The sequence below is a fragment of the Paramormyrops kingsleyae genome, chromosome 20, assembly GCF_048594095.1.
Source record: "Paramormyrops kingsleyae isolate MSU_618 chromosome 20, PKINGS_0.4, whole genome shotgun sequence".
Lineage (NCBI taxonomy): Eukaryota > Metazoa > Chordata > Actinopteri > Osteoglossiformes > Mormyridae > Paramormyrops > Paramormyrops kingsleyae.
This window is the reverse complement of record NC_132816.1, coordinates 5,111,821-5,132,149: the sequence shown is the minus strand read 5'-3', so window position 1 is coordinate 5,132,149 and position 20,329 is coordinate 5,111,821. Positions and strand designations below refer to the sequence as shown.

General features: G+C 45.2%; 1 protein-coding gene across 5 annotated transcripts in view; it reads left to right on the top strand.

Moving 5' to 3' along the window:
• LOC111856375 (signal-induced proliferation-associated 1-like protein 2) overlaps positions 1–10,397 on the top strand; it is a 97,848-nt gene extending 87,451 nt beyond the window's left edge. For 3 of the 5 annotated variants that reach the window (XM_023836298.2, XM_023836295.2, XM_023836296.2), the window contains 5 exons: positions 44–175; positions 1,889–1,915; positions 7,012–7,129; positions 7,276–7,348; positions 8,926–10,397. In XM_023836298.2, coding sequence (XP_023692066.2) covers positions 44–175; positions 1,889–1,915; positions 7,012–7,129; positions 7,276–7,348; positions 8,926–9,072 — 497 coding nt within the window. In that variant the 3' untranslated portion in view covers positions 9,073–10,397. The remainder of the gene's footprint in view (positions 1–43; positions 176–1,888; positions 1,916–7,011; positions 7,130–7,275; positions 7,349–8,925) is intronic. The other 2 variants (XM_023836297.2, XM_023836299.2) reach the window with 2 other exon arrangements.
• The last annotated feature ends 9,932 nt before the right edge of the window (positions 10,398–20,329 follow it).

Below are 20,329 nucleotides of genomic sequence, written 5' to 3'. Positions count from 1 at the left end.
TTCCCGGCCCCGCCAGCCTGACGGTAGCTCCCTCCACCCCCAGACGAATGCTGGTCCTCTGACGGCTCCCTGGCAGACAAGTCCAAGTTCACGGATCCCGGGCTCATGCCACTGCCGGACCCCATCTCCGGCCTGGACTGGTCCCACCTGGTGGACGCTGCCCGGGCCTTCGAAGGTACCGTGTCCAGTGGAGCGGGCCGCCCGTTCACAGGCTGTGCGTCTCCTCAAAGCACTCCTTACTCAATCCTACTTGCGGACTCAGTTCAGCACCGCCCATTCCTGGCTGCTGTTGTTTGTATTTGTAATGCTCATTCCCAGCCACGTCCCTCCTTGTAGTGTTAATTGGAAATGGAGATCGCATTTCCAGGAGGGAGCCATTTTCACGCTGCTGCCCTGCAAGGAGCCACTCAGGAAAATGGCGGCCTCCTCCGCTTTCCACAGTCAGGCACTCGGTTGTAAGTCGCGGGCAATTAAAGCTTTTCTTTTCTGTCCAAATATTTCCATTCGGGTGCGTCGATCTTAGTGACCCGCTGCTGGCGGTAGAGTTTGATAAAAGCTTTTATTGTACTCATGGTGCCTTCTGTATAATTTATCAAAGTGTAGTGTCGTTTAATTTTTTTAAAAAAGCCTCATTTAGATTTTCAAAATGGCCATATTTCACGGGTAAAGCTCCCTCTCTCTCACGCAAACCTGTTTATAAACACATTGTAATAATTCAGAGTGAATCTGGAAGCCTAAATGTGATATAGGTGAGCACATGCTGTAGATTGATACCTGTGAGATTACAGCCTACCATGGCTTTCTGCAGATGTGGACAGATGTGAAGCTCTGTACTGCATTACTGTGGATTGTGGTGGGAGAAGTAATATCACACAGGGTGTCTCCTGCCTAAAGTCCTGTTCTTCCTGCCATACGCTCCGGGTCCCTGCGACGCTGTGCTGCCGGTTAAGCCGAATGATTGATGGATGGATGAATGGATGGATTATACAGGAGAAATATCAGCCAGTCTTAATGGACACGCTGGCCAGCGCTTCACCAGAGCCGTATCTTTAGCCGGCCAACCTGAGCAGATTTCGGTCGCCCTGCTTCGCTGTTCGCTGACGGGACGCCGCTGCTCGTTAACATATTTCCCACCGAGGAGAACCAGAGTCACGACCCAACCAAGCTGTGATAAGAACAATCCAGCCAGAATCCAACAGCAGCTAGAGATGCTTTTAATACATCCAGATGTCTGATGTTAGCACTGCTTACTGTTCATGCCTTAGGAGCAAATTGCAATGTGACACTAACATCCTGTCCAGGGTTCAATTCAGTTATATTTGTATAGCATATTTTCACAACATTACATTGTTTCAAAGCACTTTATGTGTTCCCAGAGAGTAAGCCAGAGGTGACATTTGGTAGTAACTGGTAGTAAGGGTGTAGTAGGTAGCAGGGTAGGTAGGATATCTTGATTTTTCGGTCTTCAGGTGGGGCAGCCCAGGAGGGATGGGAGGGGGTGCATTAGCCAAAGTAGAGGAGACTAGTGGCGTTGTCCCCAGCCTTGTGTCCAGTGCCTCCTTGGACAGGCTCCAGGCCCCCTGTGAATATGACCTGTTTGGAATGTAGATGGATGGATGGATAGATGGATGGAATCATGTAATCTGGCAATTATATTTGTATAGCATAGTTTTTTTTAGAAACTACAGTCAAGAGTTTCACAGCCTCGCATCAGCCCAGGTTCAGCCAGTGGAAAACGAAATCACACAGGTTAAAGCTCTAACAAGCTTGAAGTGTCAGTCCTGTGTCATTTAGCTACCTCGTTAAGATTAGGCCCTGGTGATCCTTGTGCCATGATTTCTCTTCAGTTCCCCTTCTGACCTTGCTTTCTTTTCCCCTCTTATTGCAGAGCTGTCCTTTGCTCTCTTTCTGGAAGGTAATATGTGTGATGTGCCACAATCCCATAATGCACCTGTGCTGCATCCCTCCCTAGCGAGCTGTGACGTCCTCACCTGCATGTGTCACCCTTGCGAGGGGGCAGTCCCATAAATGCCAAGGCTGTACCCAAACATTTAGGGCTCCTGCAGAGGCCCAGCGTCACCAGTGGCCACAACACTGTCACTATGATTATAATGGTCAGGCACCCAAGAGGGCAGCCTAGGGGTCCTTCACTGGGGGCTGCTGAGCTGTCCGCAGACAGGGAGAGCCCTTAACCCCTTGCAATTGATCATCAAATTTAAAGCTTGGCCCCTCTATTGGAGAAAATGCTACCACATGAACAAAAAAATTTACAAATACTACTACAGATGAAATACCCGGCAACAGCCTGATGTCATTTCCTGTCACGCATAGGAAATAAGCTCCATGCTTATTTTTTCTGCAGCATTAACGCTCTGTCTCCTGGTGCCAGTGTTAATCAGCATCCCCATGATTCCCCGCTTGTGTGCTTACGCTGAGCTGTTATCGCTTCAGCATGTGAACATGTTGGCTGTTTGTCAGGTTTCCCCGTCAGGGACTAACGCCGCATCTTTAGGGTCATGGAGGCAGCGGCTCGCCAGGCGTCCCGTCGCTGGGACGTGCCGTGGGGCACCGCCCCCCACGCCAGCGTGGCGAATGCAAGTCACATGACCATAGCTAATCCCTACGGACAGCCACACCGGCGAGATTCAGTGAGCCCGGGTTTGGCTCGCCTCTCCGTCAGCTGGGGGGCAGGAGGGGGTGACGGGTGACATCACATGGGCAGCCGCAGACGTACCGAGGGACAGATGGCGAGAATGCCAGCCTGCCCTCAGGAGCGATCGGGGCTTCAGTCGTCACTGCGAGCTGACGCACATGGCCATCAGGTCTGCCAACGGCAACTGGCAGCAGGCAGCTGGATGAGTGGCACCGTGCTTAGACTCGGAGATATTACAGTGTGTTCATACAGGGTGTTTACATCGGTGATGCCATCAGGTGAGCATCAGAGGTTATGAGATGGATAAAACGAGGAGTGAATCCCCTTGTTATTGACTATCAGGCAGCAGTTACTTTGTTTAGTGTCACTGTACAGTCAGATGATCCCCATTGCTCCTCCAGTATGACTCAAACGCAGCATATAACAGTTGAGTAATATCCAAGCGGGAAGTGTGTTTATTATACATATCCGGTCATAGGGTGGCGCAGTGGCTCAGTGGGTTCTGCTGCAGTCTCATTCCATGATGGTTTTCAGTTTGGAGTTTGCTTACTTCACTGTGTTTATGTGATTTTCCACATGCTGTTCAAAAACATGCCTTTTTTGAGCATTGGCACCTCTGCTTACGTGTGAGTGGGTGTCTGCCTAGCCTCGTGCCCCGTGCCTCCTGGGATGGGCTCCAGGCTCATGGTGACCTTGTACTGGATGAGCGGTTCTGGGAAAAGGGAAGGATATCAGTTCATTTCTGTAGCCGGTCATGTGCTCCCATGTGGGTATTCCAGTGGATGGCAGCTGTGACACGACACTGTGAGCTCACTGAGAATCATGCTTTCCCTCCCTGTCAGAGTGGACGGTGGTCTTGCAGGCAGAGGCTCCCGTCCGCTCAAAGTCAGGGTGAGAGTGGTGGCGCTGAGGACACGATTGGTTGGGAGAACATCGAGTCTGACTGTGGGCATTCTCTTTAGAGTAATGTCCCATGTGAAATTGGTGCTGTCTCAACAAATTAAATTGTTTTCCTGGGTTGTTCGCATATTATTCTGAAACGTTCTTGAAGCTGTGTGTTTATTTATCCTTCTTGTTTGTTTATTTGTTATGGTGAAATAGCATCTTGTAGGAAGTTCCCTTTTTACTGAAGTTGAAGCTACGGGACTGATCCCCCTGTTCCTGCCCTTGCTAACCGCCCACACCGAAAGCGGCACCATGCTGGGTAGGGGTGCGAGCCATCTCACTCGTTTTTCAATCAGTTTTTTCTGTACATGTAGGCCAACCCCCACCGATCTTGGAAAATATCCGTAAAAGCGGCTTTAGGGGGCCGGATTTGTTTGGATTTTTTTTTTCCACGGGATCGAATAAAAGGATTCTGTTCATTTTGGTCTCTTATTATGCAGATCCCTCATATTGGAGAGAAATGATATATAAGCATCAAATACTTACCCACTCAGTGTTCTATATGGGACTATTTAGGATTTAAGGAGAAGACCCAGAAAAATGGGTCATTCCGCATCGCAAGTTGCAATTCTGTGAATGCATCCGCGCAGCATAGATTTCACTCGGAGCGCGGCGTCTGTTGTGAGCATGCAGACGTGTTCTGAGCCTTCCAGGCTTCACATCGTGTCCGTCTGCACCCTCCGTCCGGTACGGTGTTCTTGGGAGGCAATGGGGGAGGGGCCTTTGCAGAGCAAGGCTGTGCTGACCTTTTACACACTTTTCTTAAATAATTGACATGTGGTGGAACCAATGAGATTTCATAGTACACAAACGCTGACTTTTGTAGTAAATGCAATAGCCTGTTTGATATTTTTCCTGGGTTTTATACTTTTAGTCAGAAGTCTTCTGTAGTTTTACTCTTTTAGTTTTTCTTTCAGTTGCACAATTTCTTTTGTTTTGAATGAGTGAAGTTACATTTGTGGCCAAAATTGTGTAAAACACCTAGCACTATGCTTTAAAAACTACTGCACAAATATTGGCGGTAATGTTTATAAACCATCAAAGAATGTTACAGATATCATACATTGGATGATTAAATAAGTAACTTAAGTAACAGTTGAATAGTTTTGCAATCTCTAAAAACTGGAAGTGTTTCCACCGTTTTGGCCACTAGTGAATGGTAACCGATGAACTAGCATTGTACCCTGTTTTGCAGTAGCATCACAGTCTTTGTGGCAGCCTCTGGTTTTGCACACTGCATCACAGTTGTTTTTGCTGGCTAGCTGCCTGTTACAGTAAATTATTGTACACAGTAAGTGCTGTATTGTAAAGCCGTGCTCAGACACGCAGAGATCCTCACTCTCGCTGCCACCTTAGATTTATGAACCCCTTCTGCTTTCTCAGCGTCCTCTGCATGGCCATCACTGCCTTCCCTAGTAAGGAGCTTACACTGTAGGGCAGCATGGTGCCTTTGGTGGGCAGCAAGTCTGTCTCAATCCTTGAGTGTTGGGGGTTCGATTCCCACACCCAGCATGTGTAGAGTTTGAACATTTCCCCATGTTGTATGGGTGTACTTCCTGCCGTCAAATGACGTGACAAGTTTTAACTGTGGCTATGAATTACACATAGTCTGTTTGTGTCCTGTGATGGGCTGGCGTCCCGTCCAGGGGGCAGCCCTGCCTCGTGTTTGGTGGCGGGTTGGCGTCCCGTCCAGGGGGCAGCCCTGCCTCGTGTCCTGTAATGGGTTGGCATCCCGTCCAGGGGGCAGCCCTGCCTCGTGTCCTGTGATGGGTTGGCGTCCCGTCCAGGGGGCAGCCCTGCCTCGTGTCCTGTGATGGGTTGGCGTCCCATCCAGGGGGCAGCCCTGCCTCGTGTTTGGTGGCGGGTTGGCGTCCCGTCCAGGGGGCAGCCCTGCCTCATGTCCTGTGATGGGTTGGCGTCCCGTCCAGGGGGCAGCCCTGCCTCGTGTCCTGTGATGGGCTGGCGTCCCGTCCAGGGGGCAGCCCTGCCTCGTGTTTGGTGGCGGGTTGGCGTCCCGTCCAGGGGGCAGCCCTGCCTCATGTCCTGTGCTATCTGGGATAGGCTCCAGGTCCACCTCCTCTCTGTCCAGGACCAGATGGATGACACTGTGCTGTATACTTGCTTTCCCTTGTTATGCTGATGAAACCAGCAGCTTCACTTCTGCCTCTTAATTACCATTCATCAGCTCAAAGAAAACTGTTGGCCTGTTCCCTCAATGAAACTCGCTACGGGTGAATGAGCCCTGTGTTTAGCCAGCCTGACTAACAAGGCAGCAGAATCTCTTCTTTGTGTGAGTGTTTCCGCTAAAGAGTGAGAATGAACAGTATTCCTTTTTGCACCTCTCTTATAATCACAGGTACCAAAATAAAGGCATAGTAATAGGTTATGTCTTTCTAAACACGCCCTGTTTGTTTTTTCCCACCAGCCAGGGTTAAGACAGCGACTTAATCGCCTCGTCTCTTCTCCTGTCTTCCTCTCTCCTCATCCCCATGGTGGAGCAGCTAAAGTAGAGCGAGTCACTTAGTCTCTTTATTTATATCTGCTACAGTGGTCGCCTTAATGTGCGGTAACCGAACAAACATTTAGATGCGAATCCAAATGGGCCTAGATAATAGAGAATGGGAAACAAAAAGGACAGTGTGCTTTCACTTCTTAAATCAGCGTGTTTTTAGTGCCTTCAAGTATTTAAGGTGTGAATTGTGATATAACAGATGCACATTAAACGCATGAACAGCTGCTTCGACTGGTTTTATTCTGTGCTGCTGCCCTTTCATGACAGTCCCTGGTTTGAGAGTAAAAGCTGGTGTATTGATGGCCCCATCCCTGCATTTCCTGGGGGGTCGGGATGATACGTGGGTTTGCTGTGATACTTCAGCAAGACCGGGAGCCCGGTGCTCTGTGCATCACGCTGATGTTATACTGTAGGTGACCGCACTCTTTCGCATGGTTACAGTGTCTCGCATGGAGATGGTGGATCTCTGCATACCGTCTCCCAAAGCTGAACTCTGACGGCCAGAAGGGAGACCTGGGATGGGACCAAGGGGCTAACAGGGCAGCCGGCTTGCTCAGGGCTGCCCGCTACCTGTCAGATTTAACCTAGTAGGCAAAGTATATGTGAGGGGCTGTTGCCTGCTGTGCACCTGCTGGGTATGTCCAGTAGAGGGTGCTGTGCAGAGCGTGGCTTTACACTTGGCTTAGCCTCCTCCACTCCCCAAAGCATCATTCCCCCTGCAAATGGCACATAGCTTGGGAAGCATTTGCTAGCTGTCTTGTTTATCCACTGTGTCTGTATCTGCTGGCCTCCGCCGCCCGGCCCCCACTGCCAGGCCCCCGCCTCCAGGCCCCCACTGCCAAGCACCCGCCTCCAGGCCCCCGCCCAGCTGTACTAACGGCAGGTTCCTCTCTCCTCACAGACCAGCGCGTGGCCTCCTTCTGCACCATGACGGACATGGAGCGGCCCCTCGGCCTGGATGTCTCCCACGAGCTGAGCAGACAGCTGGTCACTTCGCAGGGCTCTACCCTCGAGCCGGGGTAGGCTGAGCGCTCATAGTGACAGGGCCCACCTGTGCATCGCCCTTTTAAGAAGCCCTTTTATACTAAGCTGACTGTAGATACAATGACACCCAGGTATACATTTCTTGAGATTAACAAGGTTTCTGACCTGGTCTTTCCACCAGTGAGGGGACCTTGACCGGTAAGGTGAACCAGCTGGAGCTGATCCTAAGGCAGCTGCAGAATGACCTGCGGAAGGTGAGTGCCCCCCACCCCCCGCCCAACTAATTATAGCAGTAGTAGGGGAGCATTTCCACCGCACCAGGCACCGTTCTTTTGGTACTTCAAGAAAGTGTTGGTTTTCCACTGCCATAAAAACTGGTACGGGCACTGAATGAATGTCCGATATTAACACCGGCATTGCATGTTATGCACATGCAGTTCTTACTTCACTAGCTAGATTAAGATCAGGCTCTTTTTTATGTTCAACTATGTATAAGGAGATTATAGCGCAGGGGGCTAAAGTTTACTAAATTATTTTTACTGTTATTCTGTTATAGAAAAAAAAACTTAGCAAGCTCTGAAATTTTAATTATTATTTCTTTTATAGATTATAGATTTATAGACAATCAATTATCCATTATATGTTTAAAAATCAGTTTAAAGTTTACCTTGTGCTGCTTTTGCTCTCTAAGATCGTAATCATTTTCATCCTTGCTGTTTAAATCACTCGAAGACGGGTTTGTGAGAAATTTATGAGCGTCTTTTTTACCCCAATATTTATTAAAACAAAATCACATCACTATATTTACAACAAAATCACTTCGCATAGTGCCCTGCCCTAGTATATTAAACAAAACAGTGTGCTGTCCTAGTAAATTAAACAAAATATTTTTTTATTTTTTTGTCATGCCATCCTGATCCTCAGCATTTGTATTGTGTTTCAGCAGCAGGCTATTTGCATAACCAATCGACAAAGAAAGCGTATCAAGTCCCACCCCCAAATATTGAAGTACCAATGAAGTACCCTAGCTGGTTTGGCAGTTTTGGTACTGGTACTCAACCGGAAATCAATGGAAAAGCAAAAGTACCAATAGTACTCTACCAAAAGTACAGTACTTGGTGTGGAGGAAATTTCCCAGGCAGCGTAAAACACAAGCATGACCTCAAGATGGGAGGTTTGGTGTCCTTAGCATCAGCACAGGACTGAGTAGAAGCAGTCTGCTGTTTACTAGTAGGCATCAGAACACCAACTGCTCACATGGAACCCCCCCCCCCCCACTCTCGCATTTGAAGCAGATCAAACGGTTGCCGCAGAGATCCGTGCGCTCAGCTGTTCGTCGTTCACTCCCCCTTCTCCAGGAAGTTTGTTTTTCCAGTCATTTTCGCTTGGCGCTCCTTTCAGCCATTGTTTCATCCTGAGAGCGACAATGCAGATGCTAATTATAGCGTCCGTGAATAATTTATGGCTGCTCATTGTTTTTATTTGCGAGATTGTTGGAGGACGCAGAATGGGAACAGGAGATCTTCGTGAAAATAGAAAAAATTGGCACATGTTCCCGTTAGAGCTGTCAAAAGACGTTTTTATGAAACGGCCTACTTTTTTAGTTCGGCACATCTTGGCCTGATTCGGTGACAGGGGGCACCTGTACAAGCCTTTTTATAAAATTATGAACTGCAGGCTCCTTAGGGGAAAAAAGCAACGTGTGTTTGGCCAGAGCCTTCCTGGGAGTAATTACCGAAGGCAGCTAGTGTAAGAAGCATTACCTGGTCCCTTGTGAATGTGCGTACCTGCCTGATAACACAAGTGTACGTGTGTGTCTCTGTACCTTCAGGAGAAGGAGGACAAGGCTATGCTGCAGGTACAGGTGCAGCACCTACGGCAGGACAACCTCCGTCTGCACGAGGAGAGCCAGACGGCGGCCGCCCAGCTGAGGAAGTTTACAGAGTGGTTCTTACACTCCATGGACAAGAAGCCGTGAGGAACACTGGACAGCCAATGGGAGGGCTCAGGAAGCCCAGGGCCTCTTCCCATTGGTGGAATGTAAACTGTGGACTACTCCTACTCACCGCTACACAGTGGTTGTCGTTGCTTTTGCGATATCAAGACAGAGAAGATAGGAAGGAGAGAGATGAGTGCTGATGGGGGTGGGCGGGGGGGAGTATTTTTGGACTGTGCTACCTGTGGGACAGGATGTGACGAATGCACTGGGCTTTGGGCAGTTGGCTGTAGGTCACGCTTCCTAGCGAGAGGAACCAGAAACCATCTTAAAAAGTGGGAGATAAAAAAAAAAATGAATGTAACACGTAAAAACCCGATTTCAGCCGGAGACAGCACACATCATGCCCAGCGTTTCAAAGGCCCGGAAGATCTCTGAACCTACAAGCAACGCTGTCTGTTGATTTGTGAATCCCTTGTTTGTGTTTGCCTTTTTTCACAATTCGGATATAGGACATATAGGTGCTCTCTCACTGTGTATATGCGTGCGTGTGCACGGGCGCGTGTGTGTACCGGTGTGTGCGTGCGTGTCAGCTGGTTCGGGTGTTTGTTTGTGCCCGTTTGTATAAGCACCATTTTTAAGTAGTTTGCAAAATACCCCACTGTTACATTGTACTAGCAATAAAGAACTGTGTTTAAAGGTTAGAACTAATGTAATATCATTAAGACAAGGTCACATAGACATTTATTTTGCAGGAGCAGATTGTGCCTGATATGGATAGTTTCTAACTTTCTTTCCTTCACCCCATTTTTTAAAATTCCAGCTCTCCTGTCAGACATGCCTTGTCCCGGTTCTCTCCTCATGGTTCTCCAGATTGTCATGTGTGTATAGCGGCAAAAACTCAGTTTTTATGCAGTCGTCCTAGAACTACAGGATGTGAGTCAGCAAACTACTTTAACAATGCCAAAATTAGTTTTAATTTGTACAGAGCCTCAGAGGAAGCGTCTTGTATTTAACACTCTTATTTAAGTTTATTTAACCAGAAATCGTTTTATTTTATCCAGAGTATTTTTTTTCCTTTTTTGTTTTCCTGCACTAAAAAGTGGAATAGCTCTATCTCCGCTGTTGTGTCTGTTGCTTTCCAGAGAGATTATATATACATATATGTGTATAAATGATGATAAATGATTATTTCTGGAAAGTCCAACATTTGGATGCTGCTAGACTACAGTTCCTTGGTTTGTATGCTTTTACAAATGTTCTTATCAGTCTCATTTAAGATGGGAAGTACGTCAGCTTTTCTGAAATAAACGTAGGTTGCGTACATGTGTTCACGTGTGTAATGAAATGAACAAATGTGTTCTGTTCACTGGTGTTTTTTTTTCTTCTCTGAAATGGTCTTGGAAGACTGTAGACATTAATAATGTGTCCCGGGAGGATCAGAAGTCAGATATACCTGAGCTGCGTGAAGTGCTCCTTCTTGAGTGGCGTGTGCCCCAGCCGTAACGCATAGGGCACTTCCAGTGGGCTCTTCTGGCTTTTGTTCCGCATTAAAATACAGTGAGCTACATATAGCTAACTGGTTATCCAAGATTAGCGATGGCTGGATTGCTTCGGGTATCTCTCTCTGCGGTTGTTTAGGACCACAGTCCAGTAACTACTGATTGTTAGTGAATTTAAAGCTTTTAAGTTCACTTTTGTAACATTAGAATCCCTTCATGACTGGAGTTATCTGGAGTTACTCATGAGATAGTCCTGGATTCCTCTGACACCATTGCCCGCGCCCTCAGATCCTCATGGTTGACATAATGTCGGCTGGAACTTATGAATTATTTCCATTCGTATATGGAAATAATTCGTATGGTCGGCATAGCAGTGAAACTTCTTCCATTTGTTTACATTTGGCCAGCTTCATTAGTCCTCACAGATTCCAGAGTAACCAGGCAGCCACATTTTCCAGATAAAATGAATGGCATTCATGCTAATTAGATGGCAATTTGCCGTGTGGCTTCAGACTGATTTCACTTCCCTGTGATAGCTTTTCCCTCGATTGGGGAGAACAATGTGTCCATGATTCACTAATTTTGAAAGAAAAGAACTCATAAACCCATAATCATATAATAAAACTGACAGTATAGCATGGATTAGTAATGCTTTTATTTCAATTTATAATGCAATTATATGTTTATGTCAAAACTGCAGGAGAATGAGAGAATTCAGAAAAAAATAGGCTAAAGGCCTGGTACACGGACGTCTGTACCAGGCGTTTTTCTGACGTTCCTGGCGCCAGGTGAGTGCCAACTGAACGTCGACCATTTTTCTGCACATTGGAGCAAATCAAAGCGTCCACACGGGCGTTCGGCCGGCTACGTGTTCAGGTGGCGTCAAATAAACGCAGCATGCAATGTTTTCTTGGCATCAAAATCCCGACGACGCGAGGAAAACGACGCTATTGCGTTTACATGGCGTTAGGTTGCCGTTCTGGAGGACCAAATATGTCCCATGATTCTGTACGGCAACTGCGAGAAACCACATTTTACAGAAAATGTCGGACATTGATCCAGTCCAGCTCGTGCAAGATGTTTGTTCCTCTCCTGCCTACGGCGCCGTATCAGGAAGATTGTTAAAACAAGAATGTCGAACGTAAGTTTTAATAAAGAATAGGGATCCATGTTTTCAATGCAGAACTATAAACCAAGATGATACCCTGACGTCTGCGCCTTTGTCTCCATTCCGTCCCCGCTCGGCACAACAATATTATTATAATTAAACGTATTAATGGTTTATTGTTAATATTACAATAATGACTAAGAAATCTTTATTTTTAAATGTATTTTATTATATAATAATAATTACAGCGGTACCTCAGAACTCGAATTTAATCCGTTCAGAACTCCGGATCGAATCCTAAAAAGTTCGAGTTGTGATAGAATTTTCTCCATAAGAAATAATAGAAAACCAATTATTTGGTTCCCGGGCCCAAGAAAATTACACCTAAATATGTTTTTTTTTTAGCATTTAAACACAAAATGAACTGGATAAAACAAGAAGAGCATGTACTGTATTAAACACATCTAAGCACATTTATCAAAACAGTAATTTGTAAAGTAAGAAAAACAATGTGCCCCGATCGTCCGCTCCTTCCGTGTACCACGCCCCCTTGTTAACTCCGTGTGGAATCCCCGTGTGATCAGCTGTTTCTGGTTGTTGTCATTAGTCCTCTGTATTTCGTCCGCGTTTCCCACATGTAAACACTCTGGACAGACTAATTACTGCCCCCACAGGTAAATACACGAAACTACAGATTGGGTGTCAGGCTGGTGTTAAACAGCGTCAAGCGAACACCAGTGAAACGCCAATCGAACGCAGCTACAAAACGCAGGAAAAACACGTATGGCGTTCAGAGGGCGTTCATTTTGAACGTCCGTGTGGACGAGGCCCACTGTAAGTCAAAAGCAATCTGGATGTTTTAGGCAGTGAGACAGAAAATGAATTAACTTGTCCACTCTTTACATATTGAAGGGACCTGTGGCGACCAAAACTGGTTTGGTGTACAAACACAGGGTACCAGATTACAGCAAAATAACCAGTTTATAGTATATATATATGGGATACAATATTACAGCCATAGAACCGGTTTGGGGTCACTATACAGAATACTACATTGCAGCTGTAGAACTGGTTTCGTGTCACTATAAGGGTACCACATTATAGTCGTAGAACCAGTTTGAGGTACATATACAGGGTTAAAATACAACCTTCGGGACCGATTTGTTGTCAGTGTACAGGAAACAACATCACAGTCATGGAACCGGTTTGGTGTCAGTCTGCAGGGAACAACATCACAGCTATGGAACTGGTTTGGTGTGAGTGTACAGGGAACAACATCACAGCCATGGAACCGGTTTGGTGTCAGTGTACAGGGAACAACATCACAGTCATGGAACCAATTTGGTGTCAGTGTACAGGGAACAACATCACAGTCATGGAACCAGTTTGGTGTACAATTACAGGGCACAACATCACAGCTATGGAACTGGTTTGGTGTCAGTGTACAGGGAACAACATCACAGTCATGGAACCAATTTGGTGTCAGTGTACAGGGAACAACATCACAGTCATGGAACCAGTTTGGTGTACAATTACAGGGCACAACATCACAGTCATGGAACCAGTTTGGTGTCAGTGTACAGGGAACAACATCACAGCCATGGAACCAGTTTGGTGTCAGTCTGCAGGGAACAACATCACAGTCATGGAACCGGTTTGGTGTCAGTGTACAGGGAACAACATCACAGTCATGGAACCAGTTTGGTGTACAATTACAGGGCACAACATCACAGCTATGGAACTGGTTTGGTGTCAGTGTACAGGGAACAACATCACAGCCATGGAACCGGTTTGGTGTCAGTGTACAGGGAACAACATCACAGCCATGGAACCGGTTTGGTGTCAGTGTACAGGGAACAACATCACAGCCATGGAACCGGTTTGGTGTCAGTGTACAGGGAACAACATCACAGCCATGGAACCGGTTTGGTGTCAGTGTACAGGGAACAACATCACAGTCATGGAACCAATTTGGTGTGAGTGTACAGGGAACAACACTGCAGATGAACAATATGGATGACATTATTTAGCTCAAGGTATATATTTCAAGTCCATCCACATTCCTGCCCTTCAGTGCCTCACTGTAATGACCCAGAAAATGAGGACGTCTAATTAAACGCCTGTGTTTCATGTGGGTAGCAGTTTATATTGTGTGTGCCCTGTCACGCCCCACAAAGGTGGAGCATGGGAGTGTGAGCCTAATAACTGTTCAATGAGGGGGGTGGCTCCTCACTGTGGCTCTAGAGGTGTGATGACCCCCCTCCCCAACCCCCCAAAGCCTGCCTTTGTATATAAAATGCTGTAAATATCCAGTGGCTTTAACACAGGCGTGTTCCTCATAAAGGCAGTGAATGGTCTGGCAACCACATGACTGGGTTTGGTTGACGTCAGATCTGTTTAAAGGCTCAAAGCAGAACTCGCGTTGCCAGCTTGTTGACCTCTGTTGTTGTTTTCAGCACGTCTGTGTCCTTGTGTGCCCCATCAGAGATCCCACACATGTGAAGTCAAATGTATAGCGGTAATAACAATCAAATTTTGTTTAGCAGAGCACATTTTAAATAAATATCGTCATAAAGTACTGGAAGTGCTTTTCAAGAGAAATTGTGTATGCAAGTGTATGCAATTGAAAGTTATTACCTGAGCCTTCATAGATAAGATCTGGGTGTGTCTCCTGTGTATTCAACAATGTACAGGTGTACACTCAAATAAATATGATAAATATATAATAATTGTTAATGGGATGACTTGCAGATAGAGAAGCTAATATCCATTGAGGGCTGTCTGCTGACTTCATATCTTCTTTGAATTTTCCTCTAGACTCTTCCCCCATCCCCAAAACAGGTTATAGAGGCAAGCTGGGGATTGGAGACTGTGTTAGTGAATTAGTGTCCCCTGTGGTGGACTGGCATTCTGTCCAGCTGACAGATCACCACCCTCCTCATTGGATAAGCAGTTTCTGACAATGAATGGACGACTGTCCGGAACAGATAAGGATTTTGGGGGATTGGCTGGAATGGAAAATGACGCCCCCTTGGTTTCTATTCCCTGCAGTAGTCGACGCAATCAGCTTAGTGATAATTTAGACTCGGCGGTAGTCCTGGAAACCTCAGGAGATGTTTTTTATACTACGCTCATAAGATAAAGTGTGAGAGAAGCAGCCAAGCAGCTTTTACCCCCTAAGACTAGGATAAAAGGATACTGCTAGCCAAGTTGGATCACACAGATTCAAAGAAAATAAAATAGTAATAAAATAAAAAATTTGACAGTGGCGTGTTAAAAAGATATGCAATGTCCAGTTCTGACATCTCATTTCATCGGATTTCAAGGTCCAGAATGCAGCAGCCAGAGTCCTCACCAAAACTAAAAAATATGATCATATTACCCCAATTTTATCTTCACTCCACTAGCTGCCGGCTAAAAATCGTGTTGACAACAAAATACTACTCATAACTTACAAAGTTCTAAATGGACTGGCACCGCAGTATGTGAGTGACCTCATTTGCAACTGCATTCCGACTCGTACACTTCGATTGCAAAATGCAGGTCTTCTATAAATACCCAGAATAAAGAACATTACTTTGGGGGGAAGAGCATTTGCTCATAAAGCACCACAGTTATGGAATAAACTTCCTATTAGCGTTCGAAACTCAGAAACAATCTCTGCTTTTAAGTCAAGCCTTAAGCCTTACCTCTTTAGTCAGTCTTTTGGATACTAAAATCCCTTTTTCTTAAGGTGAATGTGTGAATGTGTGATCTGGGGGCTCATGGTCATTTGAGATTAAAGGTGGAAGGGGGGACTGGTGCTGTCGTCCTGTTACTCTCGCCGATCACTTAAGTTTTTGACAGTAGTTCGGCTTGATGCCAAAACCACTGGAAACCCTCATCTCTGTTCTTCCTTCCAGCTCTCCCTTTTAGCCATAGTTACTTAGTGCTGCTGGAGGTTAGGTGTAGGGCACTAACTGTCTTCTCTTTCTTCTCTTTTCCGAGCTGAACACCAAGCTGACACTTCATTGCTTGAACCCTCACCTGGGCTCCTTGGAACCACTCCTTAAATCATATGGACTTGCACTTTTGAACTAATGTAAATATGAATACACTTTCATGCACCCCGGTCGCCCAGAGGAGGATGGGGTCCCCTTCCAAGTCTAGGTTCCTCTCAAGGTTTTTTCCTGCTAGAGGGAGTTTTTCCTTGCCACTGTCGCCTCAGGCTTGCTTGGTGGGGGTTCAGGCTGGTTATATGTAAAGTGCTTTATCACAATGACTGTTCTTAAAAGCGCTATATAAATAAAATTTAATTGAATTGAAAAGGTCAACACCATCTATGAATACAGGCAGCCCTCAGGTTAAGAATGTCCGACTTACGGGCAACTCGTACTTACAAACTTGTATTAAAAATTTGAGTTAAGTAAATACAATAGTTTGTAATAACAAATGCACACACTACTTTGTTGCACTTGTGAAAATATTGCATGGCTTCAGCAGTTTGTCAGCTTGAGGTACTTATTTATTGCTGCATTATTATTATTACTATTATATATTGTATTATTATTGTTTTAACTTAGCTACAATTTAGACATAAAGACACACTTAAGAAAAAGAACTTGTTCCTAACACATGGGCTGCCTGAATTTGAATTTTTGGCTATATTACAGCTCTGGAAAAAATTAAGAGACACAAGCAAAATTTTTAGTTTCCCTCTCCCTCTCAATTTATGGGTGTGTGTCTGTGAATTACCTTGGATTGCGAGTAACTTGGTCTGCAAGTGTTTTGGAAGATGAGCAAAAAAATTTTCATAAATTTTAACTTGATAAACGAGCGAGGTCTTGCAATACGAGTATTACGTATACGTTTTGTCTGCCTAGCGTCACATAATCACAACTGAGCCTATGGTTCTTCTCTCTCTCTCTCTTGCTGCAGGATTGTGGGTAATCGTGTCCCATGCTTTGACTCACTCATATAGTCAAAATTTAGTAGAAAAGCATCACCCGAATAAGGGCATAGCAGTGCAAGCGATGCAATGTCAGGGTCAGTCCCTGCTGTGGTCCTACCGTGTCCCTTCCCTGTTTGACCAGCAGGCATTGCTGGTCATCCCGTTCTTTATGTTAGTCTTTGTTCTCCCCTGTTGCGTGTCTGGTCATGTGGCTCAATGTGTTGAGCATGTGGTTGTCTGTGTACCCTTCTGTCCTGTGTTTGAATCCCGCCTCCTCTGTTTTTGTATTTTGCTCCCTAGTGTTTCATTTGAGTTTCTTTAGTTCTTGTGTCTGATTTTGTAGTTGGTTTTGTTCCTTGTGCCCCTGCTTGTGTCTTTACCTGTTTAATTCCCTAGTGTTGGTTTCTGTTTCCCTGTGTCCTTGGTTAGTTCTTAGTTTCCCTGTTTTTTAGTTCCTTTGAGTTTTTCAGTTTCACCTGTGCCCTGTTTTCCTGGTCTTTGTTAATTAGTCTCACCTGTCCTGTGTTAGTCTCGTTACCCCTTTAGTATTTTAGTTCTTGCTTCTGTTTAGTTCCTCAGTGGTTCATTATGTGTGTTATTGGTGGTGTTTAGTATTGATTGTGTTTAGTATTGATTGTGTTTAGTATTGATTGTGTTTAGTATTGATTGTGTTTAGTATTGATTGTGTTTAGTATTGATTGTGTTTAGTATTGATTGTGTTTGATGGTTGTTATTTCAGAGATTCCCAGTATTAGATGTGTATTTAGGTTTTGTTATTTAGTGTTTGTTAATCCCCTTTTAGTGTTTGACCCCTCGTGGTCCTTTTGGTTTTGTGTTTGTAGTGTTTTCTGTTTTATTTAATAAACCCCTTTTGTTCTTGCAGCTGACAGTGGGTCATACACCCTTTTTCAGTGTGCACTATGCCACGTTCCCGCCCCGAGCCGCCCGGATCCATGACATGCAATCTGTTTAATGACATGCAATATCCACATTTCTGCGAAATCAAAAAGGAGGCAAAAGCGGCTGTCATTGGATAGGTTCCTTGTTAAAGTCACACAAAAAGAAAAAGATTCCAGTGAGCCAACAGATAGCAGTGATTCTGTTAGTTATTGTGAAAGTCGTCCTACAAAATAACTCTCTTCCTCTCGTCTCCCTCACACCATCCGCGATTCTTTTCAAAGTTAAAGCGCAGGGTAATTTGTTTTACGTATTTTTACTTTATATTTTGTATTAGCCTAATCATTTTTATATGAATAGTTTTGTGTTGTGGAACGAATCATCTGAGTTTCCATTATTTCTAATGTGAAAATTTGCTTTGATATACGAGTGCTTTGGATTACAAGCACATTTCCAGAACGAATTATGCTCGCAATCCGAGGTACCACTTTATATATCATATATATTGCGACCTGGTTCTTCCTTGTTTCTCATTAATGAAGGGCTTCTTCCTTGCTTTATGGGATTTCAGTCCTGCTTCTATGGGCTTGATATGAACTGTGCTAGCAGTGCACTTCACACCTGCAATTAACATTTCCCATTCCCATATTCCAATAGACATGCACCTTCGGTGGTTTTATAGATCCTGGAGCTTATGCCAAGTTTTACAGGCCACAGGAACTCACTGCATGGGATGCCGGTCCAGGTTTTTAAACAGAGACAAAACTGTCACAACACAGGGAGAGGACCATATATACAAATGCAAACAGAGCAGGGGCACAATTATGACCCCAACAACCCTGGAGGTGTGTGGTAACAGGGTTACCCACTGAGCCACCAGTCACGTGAATATTGGGATATTCACTGTTTGCTGCCTTCGTGATGTTAGTGTGAAGCATTATGGGTAATCTGGTTAAGCTCTAGGGTCTTTCTAAAAATATGATCGCTGGCATTTAGTAGAGGTTAAGGAGTGCTTACGCCCTAACAGCTGTCTGATATCCTGGCCAGAGAGAATAACGGCAATTTATTTTAAAGGTTGTTGGATGCATGGATGGGTTTTTACATAATTAAATGAGATGCATTATCTTAATTTAGAAATATATCGAGGGTAAAAAGGAGTCACTCTGCTGATATGTGCTTCAAAGGACAACTTCAAGTCAAATAATCACTTTAATAACTGCCTTGGGTGTCACAAAAATAGCCATGCACATGTAGAACAAATCCACCATTTCTGCAAATATTTTTTTTTTTCATTCAAAGTCGTTTAAAACTATGGTAACTCAATTGTAGCATGATTTTCAAAATGGGATTTTGAGGAGGAGTAATAAAAACTTGGGTTTTGAGGGAGAAGCTTGACTTGGTTTAATGCTTTGTGGTTTAATACTTTAATACTGCATGTAATTTTACCCTTAAACCATGAAACACTTCTTCCAACATAGAGCATATAGAGGGAGGATGACCAGCTGACAGAGATACTGGTTACATACATTATTCTGAGGGACCTGCCAGTAAAACCAGCTGTTGGTCAATGGTGTAGATGATGGACAGTTTAGCGACTGGATGTTGAGCGACATGCCGAAATTTGACCGATGCTGAGAAGTTCAGGACGGGAGTCTGACATGAAACAAGCTCTGACGGATCCGGAGCCACAAGCTTTGGTGAGTTTAGACCAGTGGGAGTCAGTTTGGTTCAGAACATCATGAAAATAAAAAAGAAAAATGTGCAGGCATGGAGCCAAGTATCAGACTGCTGCCGCATCATTAATTAGCAGAGTTTTACACAAAGGTTTGCCACCAATCTGCTTATGAGTTGCTGCACTTCACACTGAAGTCCTCTAAGATGAAGAAGCGCATTCGATAACCTACCAGGACTCCAGGAGAGCTCTTTAGGTTCTGAGCATTTTGTATGGTGATAGAAGGGCTAAAATAAAAGTGAGGCGGTAGGTGAGACAGACGGGGCAGGTAAACAAAGGCACAGCATAGCAGGAGAGCGGATGAGAGATGAAACAGGAGAAGGGGAGGAGGGGAGCATGAGCGGGGGCGGGGGGGGGGGGGATCCCATGGGACTGACTGTCAAGGGCTCCGTGTCATTGATCGAGTGTGCCGTTCACCCGCAATACACCTGCAAGTGAAAAAAACAGGTTCCCCTCCCGCTGCGGGGGCTGTGAGCACAGCACGGCATGCGCGAGACGGGCGGGGAAGCTGAGTCAGCGTCGCTCGGATCACTCTGCATATTAATCACGCCAGGAGAGCCACCGAAAATCTCCAAAGCGTGCAACACCCGCACAGCCGGCAGGGAGAGCGAGGGAGAATGCCAACCTGCCAAGGGTTTCAGCAAAACTAATGGTTTGTTCCATAATTATGCGTGTCAATGGGTCAAGAATTCCAGTCGGGCTGCTTTTGAGATGAAAACGACTGCCCCTCCTTGGAGAAGCAGAGCTGAATGTACAAAGGAATAAAGTTACTTAGGATGGACTATGTCTCCTTCCCCTTTAATTGACCTTGTACTTATCAAAAATCCTTGTAAAAACCTCGGAGAACAAGGAATTTAAAGGTCAAGTGAAGCAATATATTGTGGGAGAAAAAGGGTGCGATTATATGATTTCAGGAAGAATATGTTTTGATGAGATTTACATATTGTAACCGGCAGGTAATTCGGCATTATTCTGATGCTCAGTCATCTCAGGCCCAGATAGGAAATGGCAGAGCACAAAAGGAGGGGAAATTGTTTTGGGGAAAAAAAAAAGATCTTTATGAAAAATTGGTTTTATCTGCAAGGACCTCCCTTCACTCGGTCTGGACGAATCAGATTGTCTGGATTTTT